The following is a 23,735-nucleotide window of genomic DNA, read 5'->3' as shown; positions in this document are numbered from 1 at the left end:
CTTGGTGAGGGGCCAGTCCTGAAGGATAGGCTGGGCCTGCCCCAAGGGGTCCCTCCTTCCTTCCATCACAAAGCAGCTTCTGAGAAGACCTAGAATTGGCGCCTGCTGCCTGCTCCCTCCTAGAACTGAGGTCCACTGGGTGCGGGGCGCTGGTGTTGTAGTAAGACTTTGCTCCTGACCCCTTAGGAGAAGAGGACAGAAAGCAGTGGCCAGTGATGGCCCTGAACTATCTTCAGCAATACTTCCACGGTCAGGAGCAGAAATCCTGCTCCGTAAGCTCTTTACTTTCTGGTGAGTTTGTGCATTTTTTCTGGGTTTGACGGATTTTCTTTACAAAAAAAATAATAATGATAATTCCCTCTTCACCATTCCCATGGCCACTGGACTGCAGGGGTGGCCCTTTGTATGCTGATAACACCTCTTCTGCCCCCAGGGGCTTGCCCCTCTGGGCCAGGCCAGGTCTCCTGCCTGACAACAATCCTCCAAGGGGTCGGAGTCCGATTTGCACTCAGAGACCGAGCAGCTTGCCCAAAGTCACACACCAGGGAGGGGCATGGTCCCCAAAGCCGCGCTGTGCCCACTGCCCCACCCTCCTCCACCGCCCCCAAGAGCCATCTCTGTGAATCATAAGTGCCAGCAAGACATTCCCTGGCTTAAAAACATGCAGAGGCTCCCCACAGCCTATCTGGCTCCGCCCCAACTGGGCCCCGCAGCCAAGACCCGTGGGGACTGGCTGCCACCTGCCTTTCTGAACTACTCTCCGCAAGCCCTTGAAGCCAGCGCACCTGCACGCACCGCCTGAGGACCTTGTGAAGTGCCGGTGGGGGAGGGGCGGCTGAGATTCTGCATTTATAACCTGCTCTCCGGGGAGGCTATGCCACGCCTCCAAAACCCACCCTTGGCAGTGATTAGCGGGTAGACTCCAACCAGACCTCAATGCTCACCAAACCGTTTGGTGCTGCTGTATACTTCCATGTCTCTACACCTTTGCATATGCGGTTCCCTCTGCCAGAAATGCTCTTCCCTCACAACTCTTCATGCCTTTTTAAAGTTACAGTCTACTTGAAAGGCTCCAATCAAATGTCACTCCCACGAAACCCTCCTTAACTCCCAGGAGCTTAAGCAGCTTCTTCTCTAGGCATTTCTTCTCCTCTAACATTTATTACATATGTTTTTATAATGGCACAGGACTCAGGTTATTATTCTGTGTGTTGAGATGTCTGTCACCCTCCAGCGGAGTGTGACCGCTGCAAGGACAGTGCGAATTGCCAACATTTAACACAGTTCTCGACGAATGTTCTCCGGAGGGATTAATGGAGCGGTCCACCGGTCCCCCACCAGGGAGGATCAGAGTCCCCTCGGGCGGGCGGAGGCCCCAGAAGCCCCGCCCCACCCCGCCCCGCGCCACGTGAGTTGCAGGGATCCGATCGGCTCACCCGGAGGCGGGCGCTCGGCCGTGGCGTTGGGCTTCTTCTTGCACACGTAGGGCAGCGCGATGCTGCAGTCGCGGTTCTGCCAGCCCCCCGAGGACTCCGTGCGGATCACCCCGCAGTTCTCCTCGCTCGGGTTGTCCGGCTGATCTGTGGGGAGGGCAGGGCGCCAGCAGCCCAGGAGAGAGAAACTCACACCCCAGCCCAGGGCTGCTCCCTGGGGGGGTCTAAGGGGGTCGCTCGCTCGCTGTCTCCACCCCACCCCCCCACCCCCCGGCGCCGGACCGCCCTCCACCCAGCCCCGGTACTGGATCCAGCCGCCTCCGTGGCCAGGCCTGATATGCAGCCTGTTCCCCAAGCCCGCTCCATCAGGTTCTAGTGGGGCCGACCCTGGGGGAGGGCAGGGGGAATGTTGCCCCGCCACCCCGCCCCCACATCGCCTGGAGCAGGGTACCAGGAGAGGAATAAACAGGCCAAAGGCCTTTGCAGTCCCCAGGACGCCCTGCGCCCCGAACCCCACGCCTCACCGCTCTCCCAGTTGAGGTACTTCAAGGGCGAGTTGTCGGACCACTGCCAGCCTCCACTGGTGTCCAGGTCATTCAGGCCAATCCAGAGTGTGGAGCTGTAGCCAGTGAGGAGCCCTGAGCACAGGACAGACTCAGTGAGAACGGGATCGCCCCACCCTCAGCCATGTCACTCTGTGCCCCCACCAAGGGCCTCCCAGCCCCACCAGCAGAAAGGGCTCGGTGCCCTCCAAAGATGGGGACGGGTCTCGGGCTCCTGCCCCCCTCCCTGCCATGCCCCCAATTTGTCAGGCCCAGCACCTCCCCGCAGCTACCCCAGGGCCTTGCCACCTCACCATTGATGTAGGTCTGCTCGTGGATCTCAGTGATGCTCAGCAGGTCTGCCCCCTGCTGTTCGCAACTGGCCCAGGCCTCCCTCCACGACAGAGTGGACTGGAAGTTAAACTGGTAGCAGCTGTCAGTCAGCTGGTCCTTGTCCCAGAAGGTCTCACAGTCATTACCTGCCACCACGACAGCCGTCCCTCAAGGTATGAGGAGACTCCCCTCACAGAGACCCCCACCCCCTCACCGCACGCTGCTCTGCGCTACGAGCAGGGGCGTCTTATCACCCCAGTCGGGAAAGTTCTTCCACCTGCCCCGAGGCCCCTGAAGGTCAGCCTCCCTCCGGCAGCCGCCCTGGCCCGCCCCGTCCACCCTGCTCTCACTCTTGATGGGGCAGAAGCCCCAGCGCTCGTCCTTGCCGTAGTCTTGGGTGGTGGCGCACCACAGGTGCCCGTCCTCACGGCCCGTGCTGGTGCAGCTGTGGAACCACTGGTTGTCATACTTGAAGGGGATGGTGCATGGCTTCCCGTGGGAGTTCCCCTGGATGGTGTAGACCTCTGCAGGAAGGGAGCCAGTTCCTTGGCGTCTGGACCCCAGAGGCTGCCTGCCTCCCTCAGCCCTCGGGGAACATCCCCTATCCCAGGAGCTGGGGATGGGGTAGCCCTAGGTGGTGCTTCAGGCTTCAAAGCTCCCTCTGCCATGAGGTGAGCGCAGGAGCCTGGGGGAGGTCCCGATGCTCATCCCATAGGGCTGGGAGGGGGCTCCCTATGATGCCAGTCCAAACTCCAGCTGCCCCTCCCCCCAAGTTCCATCTCCGAACTCAGGCTGTCTTACAGGAAAAGGACCCCCCAGGATGGAGAAGTCCACCATGAATGGCCCCGCACTGGGTGACTCCGGTCCCCAGGGTAATCCCCGCAAAGTGGGGATCAAGACACCTAGGGCAGTTACTCTAGGGTCTACCCTGGCGTGTGGGCCTGGAAGGGAATTGTCCTTTAATATTATGTTACACACTTCTGTACTGTTTGAGGTCTTTACAAGCATGTAGTCCTTCTGTAATTTCTTAAAAATAAACGCTTTGAATTTTCTTAATTATTCCCAAATGCTTCCCACTGCCATTAAAGATCGGGCCGCCAAAGGTCTGCAGAGGCCAAAGTCCCCATCACTCCGTGGCTTCTGGGCCTCCTGACCCTGGAGGGCCCCACCCCTTCCCTGCAAGCCGCCTCTCACCATAGTAGGGCCTCGCACACAGATCCTCATCGCTGCCATAGATGCGCCACTGGCCGCCGCGGGTCTGGTCGCCGCGCTCGGGGCCACCAGCCTTGGACATGTTGCCGGTGCGACCCCCCAGGAGCTGGGACAGCTGGTCACCCAGTGTGCGACAGTGCCAGCGAAGATTCAGCGCCTCCCGGTCACATTCGTACATGCCCAGGGAGGCTGTGGTGTTGGTGCCCGGCCAGCCTGTGCCCAGACACTGCATGGTGCCCAGGCTGAACAGCCGGTTTCGGGAGACCCACTTCCAGCGCTGGGCGGGAAGACTGGCATTGCAGGCTGGGGAGACTCTGACTTGCCCCCCCTGGGCCTCCAGGCAGCCCTGCAGTCCGTGGCTGAAGATGAGGAAGACGTTGGGCTCTGCAAGGGAAAGCGGTACATGAAGCCATCGCAGGGGCTCTCCGGGCTGGCTCCTGATGGCCGGTGCTGCCTTCAGATGCTGCTCCCAAGCCTGGCGCTGGCTTGTGAGCCTCCCTCATACGGTAAATCAGTCCTCACCCCCAACACTTTGAGGAGGGGGTGAGACGCAGTGCCACCCTCGTGTGCCCAGAGGAGGCACAGCCTGCATGGCCAGCCTCTGCTCCAGCCCCACGCTCCACCTCGAGGCAGGACTCAGCCCTTCGTCCCACCTTCAAAGGCAGACCCAGCCCCACGTGGGAGGCGGGGTACTGTATGCTTTTCCAAAGATCTCATGAGGAGCAGCGGGAGGCACTGACATCACAGGGGCAAGTTGCAACTTTATCCCAATCTCCGAGACGTAGTGCGGTTTTCCCACCAAAGCTCCTCTGTGGTTTGCTGTAATTTGTCTTATTATTCCCCTTTGCCCCTCAACTTTACTGGCTCCTTCCTTTCCTGACTTCTAGAATCTTCCCAAGGCCCCACCCCCACCCCATATCCAACCATTCACACCTCCCATCACCATTTCGCACCTTATTTTGTAAGCAGCGCTTAGCTCTAAATAGGGCACCCCTGCCATCCTGCATCACGTCCCCCCATCCCCTCACTGTGCAGACACTCCAGGGAAGCAGGGAATCCAACCTGTGCCCAAGTGCGCTGAATTTACACGTTAAGAAATCGAGACTTAAATGTATGGAAAGTAGATAGTGGTTGCCTGGGGCTGGGCTGGGGGTGATGGGAATGGGAAGTGACTGCTAAGGGGTACAGGGTTTCTTCTGGGGTGATGAAAATGTTCTAAAGTTAGATCGTTGTGATAGCTGCCAGACTCTGTGAATCAGTAAAACCCAATTAATTGTACGTTTTAAAGATTTTATTTATTTGACAGACAAAGATCACAAGTAGGCAGAGAGGCAGGCAGAGAGAGAGGGGGAAAAGCAGGCTCCCTGCTGAGCAGAGAGCCCGATCCGGGGCTCGATCCCAGGACCCTGGAATCATGACCTGAGCTGAAGGCAGAGGCTTAACCCACTGAGCCACCCAGGCGCCCCTAATTGTACATTTTAAATGGATGAATTCTTTGATATGTGAATTATATCTCAGTAAAGCTGAGAGAGAGGGAGGGAGGATGGAAAGGAGAAAAAAAAGTTTAGAGAAGTGACCTCCTCAAGATGTCACACAGCCAGGAAGCAAACCCAGGTCTGACACCCATGTTTGACCACCTTTTACTTGTTTCCAGGCTGCTGCTGAAGTGCCCAGCACACACAGACAGCACACCCCTGTCCCCAGGGAACTTTTGCATCCATTAGCCACTAACCCCTCAGGATAATTTCTGTGTCTTGAAGGCATGAATCTTACTGCTAAGGCTCAAACCCCGACTTGTGACTTGGGCAAGTTGCATCACCTCTCTCTGACTCAGTTTCCTCATCAGACTACTGTGAAGGTTAAATGAAAGACTACGTGGCAAGGGTTTGGAGCAGGGTCTGGCCCACAGTATGAGCACTGTAAATTACTATTGTTAACATCGTGATGGTTCCTCTTCCGTGCTACACACAGAGCAATCGACTAAGGGTAGTGAAATGATTTGACCAGTCACGGGGCTGGTTAGAGATGGAGCCGAAATTTCGTCCTGGTCTTCTGAGCCCAAACCCCAAGCTCCTTCTGTTTCACCTTGGCCTTATCATCCTTCTTTAATCCATTCCCATGGCCAGCCTGGATGATTTTTAAAAGATATAAATAAATTTCCCCCAAATTATTTATATATATACATATATATAGAGAGAGATTTTATTATTTTATTTTTATTACATTTTATTTCATTATTATATTATTTATTTATTTATTTATTTATTTATTTGAAAGAGAGCAAGAGATAGCATGGGGGGGGTAGGGCAGAGAGAGGGAGAAGGTGACTCCCCCCCTGAGCAGGGAAATTGATGCGGGGCTCGATCCCAGGATCCCGGGACCATGACCAGAGCCGAAGGCAGCCACCTAACCAACTGAACCACCTAGGTGCCCCAAAGTTCCAGAAATTTTTAAAAATGATATTTGAGGGGCACTTGGTTGGCTCCAACATTAAGTGTCTGCCTTTGGCTCAGGTCATGATCCCAGGGTCCTGCTCAGCAGGGTGCCTGCTTTTCCCTCTCCCACTCCCCCTGCTTGTGTTCCCTCTCTCGCTGTCTCTCTCTCTCTCTGTCAAATAAATAAAATCTTAAAAAAAAATAAATTCTAACAAATCAATTTTTTAAAAATGATATTGGAGTGTTGAAGGTCATAAAGGAAACAGTGATGAACTCCGTGACATCATAATCTTTTTCATGGCAAAAGAAACATCACAAGCAAAGCCGGAATGCCAGTGACAAAAACATATACAACTTATAGGTGGCAAATAGCTTATTCTCTAATATAAGTCTCCCTGAAGTCTCCCTCTTGCTTAAAGTCCTTCAGAGGCAATTCATGACTTTTCAAATAAAAATCACACTTCTTACCATGAGCCACGGACCCTATATGGTCTGGTCCTGCCTGCCAGTCTGACCCTGGATCCCACGTGCTCAAGTCACATTGCCCTCCTTGCCCTTCCTTGAACAGACTTGGTTCTTCCTTCTTTTCTTTTTTAAGATTTTATTTTTTTAAAGTAATCTCTACACCCAACATGGGACTCCAACTCACAAGTCCAGCTCACAAGTTTGAGAGTCACAAGCTCCACCGACTGAGCCAACCAGGAGCCCCAGGCTTGGGGCTTTCTTGCCTTAAGCTCTTGTGTGGCTTCCTCTGCCTGGTATTTCACTTTTCCAAGAAGTCATTTTAAAAAAAATTTTTTTTAAAGATTTTATTTATTTATTTGACAAACTGAGATCACAAGTAGGCAGAGAGGCAGGCAGAGAGAGTGAAGGGGAAGAAGGCTCCCCGCAGAGCAGAGAGCCCGACATGGGGCTCCATCCCAGGACCCTGTTCAAGGAAGGGCAAGGAGGGCAATGTGACTTGAGCACGTGGGATCCAGGGTCAGACCCTTTTTTTTTTTTTTTAAGATTTTATTTATTTATTTGACAGAGAGAGAGAGAGAGACAGACAGACAGACAGCAACAGAGACAAGCAGGGGGAGTGGGAGAGGGAGAAGCAGACTTCCTGCTGAGCAGGGAGCCTGATGCAGGGCTCGATCCCAGGACCCCGGAATCACGACCTGAGCTGAAGGTAGACATTTAACAACTGAGCCACCCAGGCGCCCCTCAAAAGTCCCATCTTTAAAGAGGCCTTTCTGACCTAATCTAAAGTAGCCACCCAGTTACTCTCTATCATATAGCTTGACTGTAGTTCTCTTCACAATATTTATTATTATCTGATTTTTTTTTCAACATCTGGGTTATCTGTGAGTCTTTGTCTACTGGTTATTTTTTTCCTCTTGATTATGGGTCACTTTTCCCAGCTGCCTGCATGTCTAGTAATTTTTGTTACATACTGGACATTGTGGGTAATGTTATGAAGAATTTGGGTTTTCTTTCTTTCTTTCTTTCTTTTTTTTTTTTTATGATATACAGGATGTTGTGGATGACATGTTCCAGGGAGTCTGGATCCTTTTTTTTTTTTTAAATCTTCCTAAAAAGAATGTTGAGTTTTGTTCTGGCAGGCAGTTAAATTACTGGTGGATCATCTTGATCCTGTAGAGGCTTGGTTTTAGGCTTTACTAGGGTGGGGTTGTTTTGGTTTTGCCTTTAGTCTTAGGGTGCGGCTGTTAGCCTTGGGTTTAATCATAAGGTGAGACCCTTCTGGAGTTTCAAAGGAAAACCTTAGGCAATTATCAAGCCCCTCCGACTTGGTGCAACTTGAATTCCAAACTCTGTTCCCTCAGCACCAGGCAGCATCTGAAACCTTCTCTCTCTGCTGCTGTCTCTTGGTGGGTTTCTTAATGATTTACACCCCCCACCCCCTCCAGGAACAGTTTATTCATGGCCAAGGATTTGAGAAGAATCTGTAAGACAACACCATTATGGCTCCTTCCTTTCTAGGATTTTCCCTCTTGACTTTTAGCTTTTCTGGTAGCCCTAAACACTGACCAGTAGACCTACCACTTTCTGCTTGAAGCCCTCAAAGTGGGGGCAGTGCTCCCAGGGGGAGACCCTGCTTAAATGAACCTCTCACCCCATATGCTTCTTTTTTTTAGGAGATGGCTTCCTCCCCAGCATCTGGCTGTTTTTGATTGCTCTCAAACCATGGTATTTTTTATTCTATCCTCTTTTTTTTAAAATTTTATTTATTTATTTGACAGAGAGAGACACAGTGAGAGAGGAAACACAAGCAGGGGGAGTGGAAGAGGGAGAAGCAGGCTTCCCGATGAGCAGGGAGTCCAATGTGGGGCTCGATCCCAGGACCCCGGGATCATGACCCGAGCTGAAGGCAGACACTTAACGACTGAGCCATCCAGGCGCCCCTATATTCTATCCTTTGTCTCTAAGTCCTCTTGGCCAGAGAGTTAGATTGGTGCAAGCTACCCTGCCATTTCCAGAAGCAAAACTCATTATCTGACATGCTTCTATTTTGCGTGTCTCTTCTCTTTTTCATAAGTTCCAAGGACTCTCTCTGTCTTTTCCACCACTGTATCCAAAGCACCTACAACTCTGCCTGACACACAGTAGTGCTTATAAATACTGGATGAACACGTGAATGAATGAATGAAACGATCAGTCAATCTCCTGTCTGGGTAACAATCACAACCAATTTGTCAATCTTTCTGTTCCCTATTTCACCTGCCAAATTAATTTCCTTAAAACAGAGTCCCCGCAGCTCCTGTCACCGAGTGCTTACAACACCATGGTTAGGAGGCTGGTGGGGCAGGGACATCGGTCCTCTGCATTCTTCAACAACGCCAGCATGTGGGTCCTCTCTGTCCCCTCCCCTCAACCTGCTCCTTCCTTTCCAGCCGCCCTCTAGAACCATAAACCAGCCCCATGACTTGATCCAGGCCTGGATCCTCTAAGGACTGGGTATTTGATTCTCAGAAACTCCCTTGCAGTGAGGACAGTCAGTAGTAACAGAAAGTGGCCCTTGGCAGGGGGTAGGGAAAGGGCCTGGGACAGGAAAAGGGAAAAAACAGTGCTTGCTTTTGTAGATGTTTCTCAGAGATGGGAATGGACAATGCAGCCCCAAAACGTCACAGGAGTCCACAGCAGCCCAGGGGATGGAACCCTCGCTCCCCCCAACCAGAAAACCACACACGGCCTGAAGAGAGTCTAACCAGGCTGGGCTGCCATAATAAACAGCAAATGAAGGGTCTGAAAGAGGTCTGTGTCAGTCAGGAGAGACCGTCCCAGGACCAGGCCACCTGCCCCTCGCTTGACAGATAGGGAAACTGAGGCCCAGAGAGGGGAAGAGGTTAGGACGCCCAGTCGCAGTACTGTTCAAGGCCAGTTTCCTCCTCTGTCACATGAATCACAGCTGCAAGTCCCGTTTCCTCTGACATCCTGGGTTCTAGGTTCAAAGGCACCTGATTGTCCTGGGGCACCTGCTATGTGTGTGGCATGTCCCAGGCAATACTGGGCCATGAGGAGACCCAGCACTGTCCTAGTTAGAGAAGAACAGTGCGTTTGGATATGGCGGAACATGAGGCAAACAAGCCCTTACAATCCAGGTGTCTGGGGGCGTAGGAGGGAGCTGTGCCTTCTGGGGGTGGGGAGACTCTCTGAAGACACGGAGGGTTTGGAGGAGGCAGGGGTGAAGAAAGCAAGTCGAGGACCTGCCTTGGCAGCAAATGAGAAAAGAACAAGGAATTTGGGAGCCGAGGGGAGGAGTGCAGGAGAGCTACAGAGCAGAGGGGAGGCTGAGGAGGATTCTCGGAGGTGGATTCCGGCGACTCTGCCAAGCTGAAGGCCCGGGGGCTCTTGGGAGAGCATTTTCCACGCCAAGTTTATTTATTTTTTTAAAAGATTTTATTTATTTATTTATTTGACAGAAAGAGACACAGTGAGAGAGGGAACACAAGCAGGGGGAGTGAGAGAGGGAGAAGCAGGCTTCCCGCCGAGCAGGGAGCCCGATGCGGGGCTCGATCCCAGAACCCTGGGATCATGCCCTGAGCTGAAGGCAGGCGCTTAACGACTGAACCACCCAGGTGCCCCATCCACCCCAAGTTTAGAGGTGTGCCTGGGCCCTCACAGAAAGGAGGCTCCTTCTCCAGGGCCCAATGCAGGAAGAGATCGAGCCCAGCCTTGGCCGGGGTGGAAATGCTAAGGGGGAGAGGGCAGGACACGAAGGTGTTTTGAGAACAGACCGTGTTCTTCGCATCCTAGCACTCAGCCAGCACACGAGCAGCAGCAGAGGGAGCTCAACGCACAGAGGCCTGGTGCCCCCATTGTGGGCACCTTACCCAACCCACAGCCTCACTCCACAGGCCTGGGGAGCAGCAGGTGTCGCTGCAGGAGTGGAAATGCCCCCTCACGAGGCATACGGTATGTCTCTCATGGAGGACAAAGGCACCCTGCATTTGGATGGCAACCACACCACGCCCAGCATGGTGCTGGTATTCGTTCAATGAATGAATCAATAAATGAATGAAACCAGGCAGGGAACTGTGAGTTGAGCACATCCATCCATCCATTCATTCAACAACTGTGTGTTGAGAATTTCACAGGTGCCGAGAGTACAGTGGTGAGCAACAGAGACAGGCTCTGGCCCCCTTCACCCTATGGTCTGATAGGCACTGGGCTCCCCATGGAAGATCTGGGGACGGCGACAGAAGCCTTGAACCTTGCTGAACTGCCCTTACTCTCTGGCCTTTGTTTCTGTCAGCCCAACAAACTTCCCATCGCTTCCTTATTTATCATTTCCTTGCACCATGGTCTGGCTACGCAAGCGGGCTCGAAGTCTCACTCCTGGCCCGGAAGCGTGTCCATTCCCCCGGCACATAACTCAGGGCTGATGGGAGGTCTCCCCTAGAATGTGTGCTTTTCTCTCTCTGCAGAGATCTTGAAATTGGGGCTGCCAGTAGCCATGTTTCCTGCCACGAGGAAAAGACCTTCCTGCTACAGACAAGAACGGAGACACAGCTAGGCGTTCATCGTCCCAGACCCGGAGTTCCTGTGGCTCTTCCTCCAGCCTGTGAATCATGGGCTCCTCTGCAGCCACATTCCCCTGGTCTGCTGAGCCTGTCTGCCCTGGGTTTCTGTCCTTGTAACCAAAAGAATCCTGACAAACACACAGCCCCATGTCTTGGAGCCAGAGACCTTCCCCCAGCCGCCTTACTCCCAGGAGGCTGTTCCAGGATTCCCTCCGACCCTCAGACCAGCCAATGAGCCTCGGGGGCTTATCTGAGGAGGTGCTGGGAGGCCACACTTCCACCTCGTCCTCCTAATCACTAATCTGCTCCCCCAGAGGCTTTCTCACTTTCAGATGACTCGCGTTTATGAAGCGCTGTACTTGGTCCTACAGGGGAATTAAACAATCCGGCCTCTGGTCTCCTGACATTTGTGATGAGACTGCAGGGGCAGAACGGTCGAAGCAATCCGTGACAAAGTGACAAGCAAGACGTCAGCAAGTGTGCAAGCCCGCCAGGTCCAATTCATACTGTGCGGCTGGGGGTGAAGGTGTTAGAATGGATTTTCCAGGTAACTGACATAGAACAGGAATCATTCTGCGGCGGTGTCCCCAGGTCCTTGCCTTCTCAGACATCCGGGTCATCCCCCTGGACACATATGCCTGTGCTCAGAAGCTATATGCTCGACACTGAGTAGCCCCTGTCTCCTCCCTCCCTGTTGACCGTGGCCTCTTCTCCTTTCCCATCTGCTGTAAGGTACACGCAATGCTTTGGTGGAGTCCTGAGGCTGAGGGCAGAGGCTCAGAGCCGTCTGTCTCTCAGCTGTCCCAGCAGCTTCCCGGGACTCAGGCCAGCCGCGAAGGCAGCCAGAGGTCTGACCTCGGAGAAGACGGCTGCTCTCCATTACAAGTGAAAGACCTCGTGCCCGAGGAAGCACAGGGCAAGTTAATTCTAGCAGAGTGCCTGGCACTGAGCAGACTCTCACTAAAATCTGAATGAGAGGCAAATCAGCAAAAGCGGGAGAGGCACCAGCAGGGACAAGAACAAAGGAGGGTGTGCCAAGGGGTGGGGGGGGGAGTGGCAGGAGCAGAGCCTGGGGACCCAGTGACCAGCCTGGCTCGGCTCCTAGGGACCAAATCTGGGGGCTGACCAGATTGGGTGCCTGAGGGCATGGCAGGGTGAGGCCCAATGCTGAGCCTCTCTGCAGTCGGCACCCCCTCCTTAGGCCTCTGCAGGCCATGCAGAGGCGAAGGGTCATCCCAGGGAGAGCCAGGGGCCGCAGGGCCACCAGCCAAGAGGAGCAGCTGTTTTCAATAAGCCATTTGGCCCTGAGGCCAGGCCTGGAAATGTCCCTGAGTCAGCAGAAGCTGCCAGCCCCACCCTGTTGAAGGGCCAACCCTGGGGACTCAGCACCCGAGCCTGCCCCACCTTCTGCTAAAGGCTCCTTCCGTGTGCACTGGACCTGGATGGGGGCGGGGGGAGGGGCATCCCTTCCACAGAGCGCCAAGCAGTTACAGGACATGGAGGCTCGATGTCCTGTCTAACTTTGCAATATCCCCACCCAAAGTCTGAGCTCTTGTGGGCTTCTGTCTATCCTCCACCCTCCACCCTCCAAGCTTTTCACACTCTCCTCCCTCCTCCCAGCGGCCCCTGCATTCCAGCCGGGCCAAACTGCCTGCTCTCCATTGCTTTAAGAGCATGTGACTCCACCGGGCTCATAGGGCCCCCAGTGCTGCGGTCACACGTGGGTGCGGTGTGTCTCTCTCTCTTCCTTCTCCCTTGCTCCCTCCAGCCACGGTGAGCTTCCTCTATCACTCATTTCTAGAGATGCTCTTCTTCCTCCTTGCAAAATGTGACATGCCCTGCCCGTTTCAGGATGGCGTTAAAGTGAACTCCGAGCAAGGAATGGGTTAAAAGGTGGGCTCGTCACCACCACCGGATAAACGCAAAAGGGGCGGTGTGAACGGGGTGGTGGGGAACGGGATTATAAGTAAATTCGGAAAGGCAATTTTCACCCTCCCCGGGCCCCCCAGGTGCTGCCAGCTGACTAGGGCTGGAATCTGGGGCACTCTGGGAACGCAAAAACACCCGCCCAGGCTGCTCCCCCGTCCTCCCCCACCCCCTCCCGGCGATTAAGTGGTCTTTGATCTCACCCTCTGCCCACTTTTGCCTCCTCAAACTAAAGCATCACAATCTGTGCGGCCTGTCCTTTCCCAGGCCCCATCTTGCAGAATGAAACGCGGGTGCCGCCCGGCCCCGAGAGAAACCATCTCGCCTCCAAGCTCGGGTCGGACTGTCCGCTCCCAGGCAGCTCCTTTGCCCTTTCCCCAGCTCTCCTCCTCACGGGAGCATCCCAGGGGCGGACGACCCCTTCCTCCTCAGCCCGCCCGCAGGCGCCGAGAGCCGCCGGCCCTCGGAGTTCTGGGTCATCACCATAGCGCCCTTCTCCTGGTCGTGCGCATCCCTCCTCGGTGCGCCCCCCCAACCTCGGCCGTGCGCCCTCCTCCTCGGTGCGCCCCACTCCTTGGCCGTGCGCCCCTCCTCGGTGCACCCCCCTCCTCGGCCATGCGCCCCCCTTCTTGGCCGCTCGCCCCCTCCACGAGATGCCGCCCCTCCTTGCCGGCGCCCCCTCTCGGCGGCGCTCTCCAGAGCGTTTCCGCGCGGGGCCTCCCTCCCCAATCCCGGCGGCGAGGTCAGCCGGCTCCGCAGCCCAGTCTGCGCACGGCGGGTCCGCGCGGCCCGCACCCCCCGGCGCCGTCTGCTAGCCCGAAGCCAAAATAAACAGCCCCAAGCCACTTCCTTCCCCAGGGGGCCGCTTTCACAACGCCGGCCGGCTCCGGTCGCGGCAGGAAGCGGCCTTCTGGGCCAGCACCAGCCAACCCCACTGACCTGCCCGCCGGGGGCCGAATTCCGGAATCCGGACTGGAGCCGGGCTGAGCCCGCGGCGCGCAGGAATCACCTGCGCAGCTCGGCCCACCCTTCGAGCCCTCTGCCGAGCCACACTTGGTTTATTTATCTGGAGGAGGAAGTCGCGAACTGATTAAGTCCATAAACTCTCTGACAGCAGAGCCCTCTGGGGCCCCAGCCACAGCGCCGTGTTGGGTACCCCATACCTGCCTGACTGAGGATGAAGACATGAATGACTGAGAGAATTAATTTATTAGGAAACACTCAGGCAGATTTGGGGAGGGCAATTTAAAAAAAAGTTTAGTTTGGGGGCGCCCGGGTAGCTCAGTGGTTTGAGCCTCCCGTTCTTGATTTTAGCTCAAGTCATGATCTCAGGGTGGTGAGATCCAGCCCCACATCTGGCTTCCGGCTCAGCGGAGAGTCTGCTTCTCCCTCCCCGCTCCCCTGTCCCGCCCCATCCCCACCCCCCCCCCCCACTCCGCGCGCTCTGTCTCAAATCAGTAAATAAATCCTTAAAATCTAGTTCTGACAAAGTGGCTGCAGAGGTGTGTGGGGGTGGGGGGAGTAACCTAAGGCCCAAATACTAGAAGCCCCCATGCTCACTGCAGAGTCAACAGAAGAAAGAATTTCCTTTGGGCCTTTCTGGGTTTTCCAATTTTCCACACTGAAACAATTTTTTTAAAATATAGACACCCACTCACGAAACAGAAATGTGTAGAGAATTATACTGAATGTAATGGTTTGTTTGCTAGAAATTGAGGTTTCCGATATAAACATTCGATTCACTAGGAACATTTTGTGAACAATTTCCACGTAACAGTCTTTCAAAGGACACTTGAAAAACAGGGTAGGGATTCCCACCCTGCTGCACAAGAAGACGTCCTTATTGGCCTCTGTCTCTGGCTTCTCCACATCCGGGGCATTTGGCTGGCGTGGTCTGGTCTCACACTAAATGTTTGTCAAATGACAAAATGAATGTGAACTGAGGGATCTTAGAATTCATCTTGTCAATCCTCTGGAATAGTAAAATCAAACACAAACCAAGACCAGACTTGAAAATTCCCCCGCGCAGACAAAAATCAGTTTAGTCACCCAAGCAAATAATTTAGCTTACTTGGCAACACAAACAAAGCTACCTGAAATGGGGTCAATACTTAACTTATGCCTCTGAAAATCATAAGCAAATCTTAAATGGATCCCCAAAATTGGTATGAGGCAACCACGGACCAAGGTCCTTTCATTTTAGAAAATTCTAGTATTATAACTAGTCACTGTGAAGAATAACCAGTCACCACCTCCACACTATCCGAGCTGCTTTATAACAATATACCTCGGAGCATCATTCTGTGTTTTGGTTTGGGTGCTCCTGATTTACAGTCTGTATGGGGTGTGCACAAGAAACTTTTACTAATTATACTTCAGTGATTCATCGGTTTTATTTCTGCTGTTTTCTGAAGCTTTGACAAGCATGTGGAAACAGAAACATGGAAAGCTTCAGTTCAAGGATCCTCATGTACTGAAACACAACCTTTCCATTTGAACTACAACTTATTGAAGTCCTAAATGGGACAATGCCCGTATTTGCTTACATAGGATGAGCGTGTAATTTAATGTCTAATATTGAGAATGGAAAGGGGAATTCGTAATAATTACACCAGTGCAACAAGCTTGAACCAGACCAGTCCTGGGCAAACAGAACATAAGGTCACCCCGCACTTACAAAAAAAGAGACACAAGGGGTGCCTGGGTGGCTCAGTGGGTTAAGCCTCTGCCTTCGGCTTGGGTCATGATCCCAGGGTCCTGGGATCGAGCCCCACATCAGGCGCTCTGCTCTGTGGGGAGCCTGCTTCCTCCTCTCTCTCTGCCTGCCTCTCTGCCTACTTGTGAGCTCTGTCAAATAAATAAATAAAATCTTAAAAAAAAAAAAACAAAAAAAAAACAAAAAAAGAGACACAAATAATGATGTGTAAATGTATCAGAGCATCGAAGGTAATGTTTACTGTGGGCTTGCTAGGTACCAGCTGCTGGGTTCCAAGGCTTTCTTGTCAGTCCTCATAGCGACCCTCAGAAGTAAGTAAAATTCCCATCTCCACTTGACAGAGGAGGAAAATGAGGTATTAAATGAGAAATGAGACATCTTGGTAACACAGCTGATAAGGGGCAGAGCTCAGATGCAGAGTTAAGCGTCAAACAACTATTCCAGGTGCTTTATTATTTTTTTTTTAAGATTTTATTTATTTATTTGACAGAGAGACAGCGAGAAAGGAAACACTAGCGGGGCAGTAGGAGAGGGAGAGGGAGAAGCAGGTTTCCCACTGAGCAGGGAGCCTGACGTGGGTCTCAATCTCAGGACCCTGGGATCATGACCTGAGCCGAAAGCAGACATTTAATGGCTGAGCCACCCAGGTGCCCCATCCAGGTGCTTTAAATTGGTAACACATAGGCGGGTTATATTTGCCCTTCACAGTGTGAAAGAAAAGTGAGCCAACCCTAGATTTCCAGTTTCTCTTAGAAACACTGGAGGCGTAACAGCACCGAGCCAGTGTGCCCACGGGCAGCCAGTCCCCGTGAGTGAGTGAAGCTGCCCACTGGGCGGGGTCTTGCTAGCTTGCCACAGTCTCCACCCATCCCTCTCGCAATCCACCCCCCTCAGCCCCTGTCCCAACATGAAGTGGGATGAGAGTGGCCACATATTATTGTGCTTGCACAACTGTTTTTATCAGAGAGGAGAAACATTCTTCAGTATCCTGATCTCTGTCAAGAATGACCAGAGAGCTGTGCCTAGTTCAGAACCAAAAATAAAAAGGGGGGAGGGTCCTCTAAATGAGGCTCCACAGCAACCACGATGTCCCTATGACATTCCTTTCAGGAGACATTTATGAAACACAGCACAACATGACAAAAATCATGACACGTTTCAAAACAAGCTTTTGCTCTCCTTACTGGCAATTTCCTGACCTTCTGACGTGGCAACATTCAAGGATGACTTGTTTGGTTCTAAAAGCAAAGCATGGCACTCTTTAAAGTTAACTGAATTTACAATCTCCTTTGCTTGGGAACCTTCAGGATCTCCCTACGTGGGAGACTCAGCCCTTGCTGACTTCTGCAGTGACAGGCCAATAGGACCTTCTCACACCTCGTCCCGGAGGCACTGCGGTGGAAGGATTGGAAGAGGAGCTCTGGACTCTGTACCCGCCCAGGTTCAAGTCCCTGTGTGGGCCCTGGGGCTGGCTGCTTTACTTCTGCGGGCCTTGCTTTGGGGAGGACACGAATGAGACTCTTCGCCTGGGATTCTGGGAGGATTAAGCAAGAAAACGCTTGAAGATGCTCTGTACCTGGTAAGCACTCCTTAACGGAAGGAAGGCCGTTACTACTTTAATATTTAAGCGAGAGCTTCGGCCCTGACTGGGGCTGTGAGCTCAAGAATCTGTTTGTTTCACAGCAGAGAGCCTGGGAACCAGGCTTAGCAGACACTGCTATCTGGATGAAAGGAAACGATAAGAGGAAATAAGGCCAAGGACTCGAGTGTTTAAGCTGGTCTTCCACAGAATTAAAAGAAAAATAAATTCACAGTCCAGATGTGGAATCCTATCCCCCCCCACCCCGGTTCCCATGGGTACCCTGGCAACCACCATTTGCTTCTGGCCTCTGAACTTCTGGACCCCACCCCAGGTGCGGCTGGAAGGGAGAAGCAGGTAAAAGAGGCCGTCCAGAGTGTGACAGGGCAAAGTGGGGGGGATCTTGGGGGGCGGGGCCAGGGCAGTTTGGGGGGCACTCTGCTCCCTGCCACATTCTGGCTCTGCAGAAATCAACTCCAAGGGCAGTTGTGAGCGGAAGATGAGGTCACAGAATAGGCAGCTGGAAGGGAGAGTGTGGAAGGAGGTGGGGTAGCATCCACACTGCTGGGCCTGGCAGACGCAAGGACCGGAGGACAGAGTCTGTATGGGACCCTCTCTGGGGCTCGGGCAGTTGTGCAGCTATGTGGCCCCTTACCCAGAAGAAGGAGAGGAGGACAGGAAATCTCAGATTTAGCCTGGGAGTTCAGGTTGTGACCCTGCCATTACAATCTAAATGACTTTAGGGAACCCTGTTTTCTTACTTTAGGGAACCCTCTTTCCTGAATTATAAAACACCCTCCTTGCCTCTTCACAGACCCCTGGGGAGATCTCTGGGCAGAGGTCTACGGAATACTGACATGATTCTTTTAGGGTGTATCTCCCCCATTAACCAGTTCCTGGAGAACAGGAGCTGTCTGTGTCTGATCTATGCGTCTTCCCCGTGCGGGGCAAACAATAGGTGTTCCATGTGTCTGTTGAATTCAGCTGGACCAGGGGAGGGGAAGCCAGTTGCACTGTGTCCTACGGGTAAGGGTTGAACATCCTCTAAATTATACCCTCCTTGAAAACAGATCTACAGGTGCCTGGATGGCTCATTCGGTTACGTGTCTGCCTTCGGCTCAGGTCATGATCGGAGGGTCCTGGGATGGAGACCCACACTGGGCTCCCTGCTCAGCGGGGAGCCTGCTTCCCCCTCACCCTTTGCCGCTCCTCCTGCTTGTGCTCTCTCTCTGTCAAATAAGTAGATACAATCTTAAAAAAAAAAACACCACCACAGATCTACATATGGACATTGAACATAAAGGAATAAAGGAAACACACAATTATTTGTTGGGCCAGGAGGCGGGTATTATGTGTAACTTTTGATTATATTATTATCATGTTTCTAGGGCAAATGAAGCTGAGGGAAGGGAGACACAGGGGATCTGAAGACCTCTGAAGAAACCAAATCTTTCTGTATTTCCCACAGAACCCTATTCGGTGCTCAATGTTTGTGAATTTAACTTGCTTTGCCCAGGAGAGACACAAAGGGTCACATACCACCACCACCATTTGTGACATCACCCAGACCCCCCAAAATAATGCACTAGACCTGACCTACAAAGGAATGTCTGTGCTGTGCCCGCAATTTACTTCTGCTTCCCCACGCATTCACTCCCTTCTGATTTCTTTCATACATTTTTTAGAACCATATAAAAAAAGTACTGCTCCCCCAACCATCACTCTCTGATATTAACTGAAAATCATGGTGTGGTTAAGAGAGCTCAGGTCCTAAATACAAGACCGGCTTTGAATTCCTGATCTCAGACTCGCCATCTGACCTCTTCATCCCTCCGTGTTGTCATCTGTTCAGTGGAGAAATGGTTAGCGCGTGCCAGGAGCCACGCTGGGGGCTACCCATCAGGGAGTTGGCAGGACTGGTGGAGACCACGGATGGAAAGACCTCACCGGCCTGCCCAGCAAAAAGTGAGTTCGTGATAGTAGTAGCAACCTACATAGTCATAGGAGGGCAACTTTCCCAGAGAATTTGGCAACATATATCAAAATCTTTCAGGGGCGCCCGGGTGGCTCAGTCAGTTAAGCAGCTGCCTTAGGCTCAGGTCATGAACTCAGGGTCCTGGAATCAAGTTCGGTGTTGGGCTCCCTGCTCAGTGGGGAGCCTGCGTCTCCCTCTTCCTCTGCCGCTCCCCCTGCTTGTGCTCTCTCGCTCGTGCACTCTCTCTCTCTCAAATAAAACCTTAAAAAAAAAAAAAAAAAAAAGCTTTCAAAAGCACAAGTGCTTTGACCCCAGAACTCACTTCAAAGGAATTTAACTTAAGGAAAAAAAACCCTTAACTTAAGGAAATAATTAGGGATCTATGCAAAGATTTAACCACACAGCGTTATTTGCAACAGCAGTGATTGGAGGGAATGTCCAATAATATGGTGCTGAGTAACCTGAAATGTCCTCATGCAATGGAATACTTTGCAGACAATAGAAATACATTTTAAAGAGAGTATTTAGACATGGATAGAGGTTCACATTCTGATTACACCAAAACCTAATTCAGGGCGCCCGGCTGGCTCAGTCTGAAGAGCACGTGACTCTTGATCTCCGGGTCGTTAGTTCAAACCCCACGTTGGGTGTAGAGATTACTTAAGTAAATGTTTTTTTTAAAAAACTCGAATGTATAATATGATCTCATTTCTATTTTATTTTAAATCAAGTAAAGTCTGGAACAACATTTTTGCTTTCTTGTTCTTAAACTTGAGTGTTCAAGGGGCCTGGGGAGAAATGCATGTGCCTCGGCCCAGCAGCAGACCTACTGGATTAGAACCTCCGAGTAAAGGAGTAACTGGATTGTAAACGAGAGTCCCAGGCACACCAGAGTTCTAGAACCACTGTATACACTAAGTGTGAACAGTGCTTATCACTGACTTACGGGCTAGGGGGTGATTTTTTTTTCTCTCTTTTCATTTTCTACAATGAACATATTTGCTAATTTAAAAAAGATAGAGGGCGCCCAGGTGACTCAGTCAGTTAAACATCTGCCTTCGGCTCAGGTCATGATCCCGAGGTCCTGGGATAGAGCCCCACATTGGGTTCCTTGCTCTACGGGGAGCCTGCTTCTCCCTCTAACCCTCCCCCCTGCTCATGACCCCTCTCTCTCTCTCTTTTATTTATTTTTAAAAGATTTTATTTATTTATTTGAGAGAGAGAGAGAGAGGTAGTGTGTGTGTGTCCTTTGTTTCAAACTTAACCAGAAGTGACCTCAATTCATATGTGCAGAGTTCTAAAGTCAGTCCACCTGGAAAGGAAAATTAAAGGAATGAACCAGAAGAGATGGTCCCTGAGAGATGTATAGATGGGAAAAAGTACACACCTTGTCATGTGCCAAGGAACAGAGACCCCTAACAACAAAGAATGGGTGAGTCCAAAGGCATTTGGACCTTCCCACCCTGTGTCAGGATCCCCATCAGTTTGCAGGTCTAATGCACTAGATGCATACAGGGTTATCTGTAACAGTGAAATGAGAAATGACCCAAATGTCCAACAAGGAGGTAAGTGGTGGTACATTCATACAATGGAATCCTACCCAACCAGTAGAAATGCTGGGTGGAAATACATCGATGACATATTGGCACACAAAAGAATGTTATAGAACAACAATATAACGTGAAAAGATTTATGTCAAGTTTCATAAAAGAAGAGGGAGAGGAAGGAGAGGCTACTTGAAGTTTTTTTTTTTTTTTTTTTTTTTAGATTTGGTTTTAGAGAGAGAGAGCAAGGAAGAGAGAAAGGGAGGTGAGGCAATTTGAAGATTTTTTTTTTTTTTTTTAGATTTTGTTTGTTTATTTGAGAGAGAGAGAGCCAGCAGGGGGAGGAGTACAGGGAGAGGGACAAGTGGACTCTGTGCTGAGCACAGAGCCCCATGTGGGGCTCAATCTCACAACCCTGAGATCATGACCACAGCCGAAACCAAAAGTCAGACCCTCAACCAACTGAGCCACCCAGGCACCCCTGAGGAGAGGTAATTTGTAAGGATATTCTCCAAAAAAAATTTTTTAAAAAATATTTTATTTATTTATTTGAGAGAGAATGAGAGAGAGCACAAGAGGGGGGAGGGTCAGTGGGAGAAGCAGACTCCCACTGAGCAGGGAGTCCAACGTGGGACTCGATTCCAGGACTCCAGGATCATGACCTGAGCCAAAGGCAGATGCTTAACCAGCTGAGCCACCCAGGCGTCCCATATTCTCCAAAATTTCTTAGTGATGAGATTTCAGGTAATTTTTGTTTTTTGATAACTTTCCCCATTATTTGAATTGTGTGCTATAAGTAAGCGCAAGTTTTTACAATCATGAAAATGTATTTTTTAAAGTAATCTCTACACCTAGTATGGGATTCAAATTTATGACCTGGAGATGGAGAGTCACCTGCTCTTCTGACTGAACCACCCAGGCTCCCTGAAAATGTATTCTTATCTTGAAAAAACATATATGGAATCTTGTCTTTTCACAGCCTCATTAATGTTCACTAACTGAAGCTTCCCACATGTTTAGATGTGCTGTTGAGGGCCTAGGGAAGGAAGGAGAGTTAGTCAAACAGAAAAGATGGGGGACCAAAAGGGGGTCATTCTGAGCCTTCCCATGAAGGGAAGAACCCAGTCTAACCCCAAAGGGCTTTCTATATCTTACTAAAAAGATCAAGATTGTGGAGGATGGGAAGATTAAAGACACATTTCCCAAATAAAAATCTTTAAAAAGATTTTTTTAAGTAATCTCTACATCAACCTGGGGCTCAGACTCACAACTGAGAGTCGCAGTCTCTACCTACCCAGCCAGCCAGGTGCCCCCCAATAAAAACTTTAACTGAAAAACAAATGGGAAGATATTTGTAACAAAAACAGCAAGAAGCTTATATAAATCCATGAGAAAAACACAGATACCCCGATAATATTAAGCCTAAGATCTGAAGAGGTAAGGTGATCAAGGATATGAATACCATACACAAAGAAAAAAATATCCATGTCCAATTAGGCTATGGAACATCTTTACAAGCACTTGGAACACTAGTAATGTTCTTACTTGCTGGATCTGAGCCCTGGTTACATGGGTGTGTTCAGTTTGTGAAAACTCATTGAACTGAACATTCATGTGTTCATTTTCCTGTACTTACACTATACTTAAAGAATTAAAAATTTTAGTGGTGCCTGGGCTGCTCAGCTGGTTGGGCGTCTGTCTGCCTTCAGCTCTGGTCATGATCCCAGGACCTGCACAGCAGGGGGTCTGCTTCTCCCTCACCCCCTCCTGTTCCCGCTCTGCTCATGCTCTCTCACTTTCTCTTTCTCAAATAAATAAAATCTTAAAAAAAAAAATTTAAAAACAAGGGATTCAGGGGCGCCTGGGTGGCTCAGTTGTTGAACGACTGCCTTCAGCTCAGGTCATGATCTCGGGTCCTGGGATCCAGCCCCAAGTTCCCCAAGTCGGGCTCTCTGCTCAGCGGGGAGCCTGCTCTCTCCTCCCCCCTGCCTGCTGCTCTGCCTACTTGTGATCTCTCCCTGTATCAAATAAATAAATAAAATCTTAAAAACAAAAAACAAAAAACAAGGGATTCATATGTACTAGATTCAGGGCAGAGATTGGGTTGGTGGGAAGGAGGGAGAAGACAGAGGAGAAGCACATAGCTAGATAGAAGAATTGGACTGTTCTGTCTTGGATTAGGTGGTGGGTTCACAAATATTCATTATATTTTAGTCAATATTTATTTATTTATAAAATAAAAGAAGACCATGGAGGGAACCAAACAGGCCCGCATGGCATCCCTGGCTTTGCCACTCACCAGCTATGTAATCCTGGCTCTAAGTTTCTCTGGCTCAGTCTCATCTGTGAAAAGGAGAATGGGAGACTTAAAATAGAGTATTCGTGGAACTGCCCAACACTGACTGTGACAGACTTTTACACACTTAGCAAAGTGTGGTCTCCATTTGTTGCGCAGTCACACAGAAACTTTTGAAAAAGCAGAAAACTTTCGAAAAAGCAGAAATCCTTCCAAAAAGCTGTCCCCTAGCTTAGGCCCCTTTCTGATTTGCTCTCCAGTCTGGGACGAACGTGCGGCTGTCGGGTGCCTGCAGAATTCTGTGTCCTGCTGTTCAGTAAGGTCTCAGCCCCGCTGCCCCTTCTGTCAACACTCAATGGTTAAGTGCAAGGTCAAGAGGGGCAGACTCGCGTCTGATGGGCTGCTAACGGGAAGGGCGTCGAGGCGGCCCCCCCCCTCCCCGCCCCCGGCCGCATGGGGACCCTGCTCCAGCGTAGGGGACAGGCCCGCGTCTTCGGAAAACCCGCCCTGAGGCCAACGAGCCTCCCCCTCCCGCCGGGGCCTCTCTACCTGCAAGTGAACGTTGCGACTCCAAACCGTCGCTTGGAAAAAAAAAAAGACGGGAGGGGCCGGCCAGGAGCGGTTGGGGAGAACTGTAGCGGGGGTCTCCGTCCCTGGGGCCGCCCACCCCGCTCCCTAGCCTCCCTCCGGCCCAGCACTGCCACTCAGCCTCGACATGCA

At 51.4% G+C, this 23,735-nt stretch overlaps 1 protein-coding gene across 2 annotated transcripts in view; it reads right to left on the bottom strand.

Moving 5' to 3' along the window:
• Positions 1-23,735, bottom strand: part of MRC2 (mannose receptor C-type 2) — a gene marked incomplete at its 5' end in the record, with an annotated part of 55,291 nt that overhangs the window by 19,614 nt on the left and 11,942 nt on the right. For both annotated transcript variants that reach the window (XM_080826831.1, XM_080826832.1), the window contains 5 exons: positions 1,437-1,580; positions 1,958-2,071; positions 2,290-2,454; positions 2,659-2,832; positions 3,503-3,904. In XM_080826831.1, the coding sequence (XP_080682957.1) occupies positions 1,437-1,580; positions 1,958-2,071; positions 2,290-2,454; positions 2,659-2,832; positions 3,503-3,904 (999 nt within the window). The remainder of the gene's footprint in view (positions 1-1,436; positions 1,581-1,957; positions 2,072-2,289; positions 2,455-2,658; positions 2,833-3,502; positions 3,905-23,735) is intronic.

Source organism: Martes martes (genome assembly GCF_963455335.1).
Source record: "Martes martes genome assembly, chromosome: 16".
Taxonomy (NCBI): domain Eukaryota; kingdom Metazoa; phylum Chordata; class Mammalia; order Carnivora; family Mustelidae; genus Martes; species Martes martes.
The sequence above is the reverse complement of the archived record's forward strand: the minus strand, read 5'-3'. Positions and strand labels throughout refer to the sequence as shown.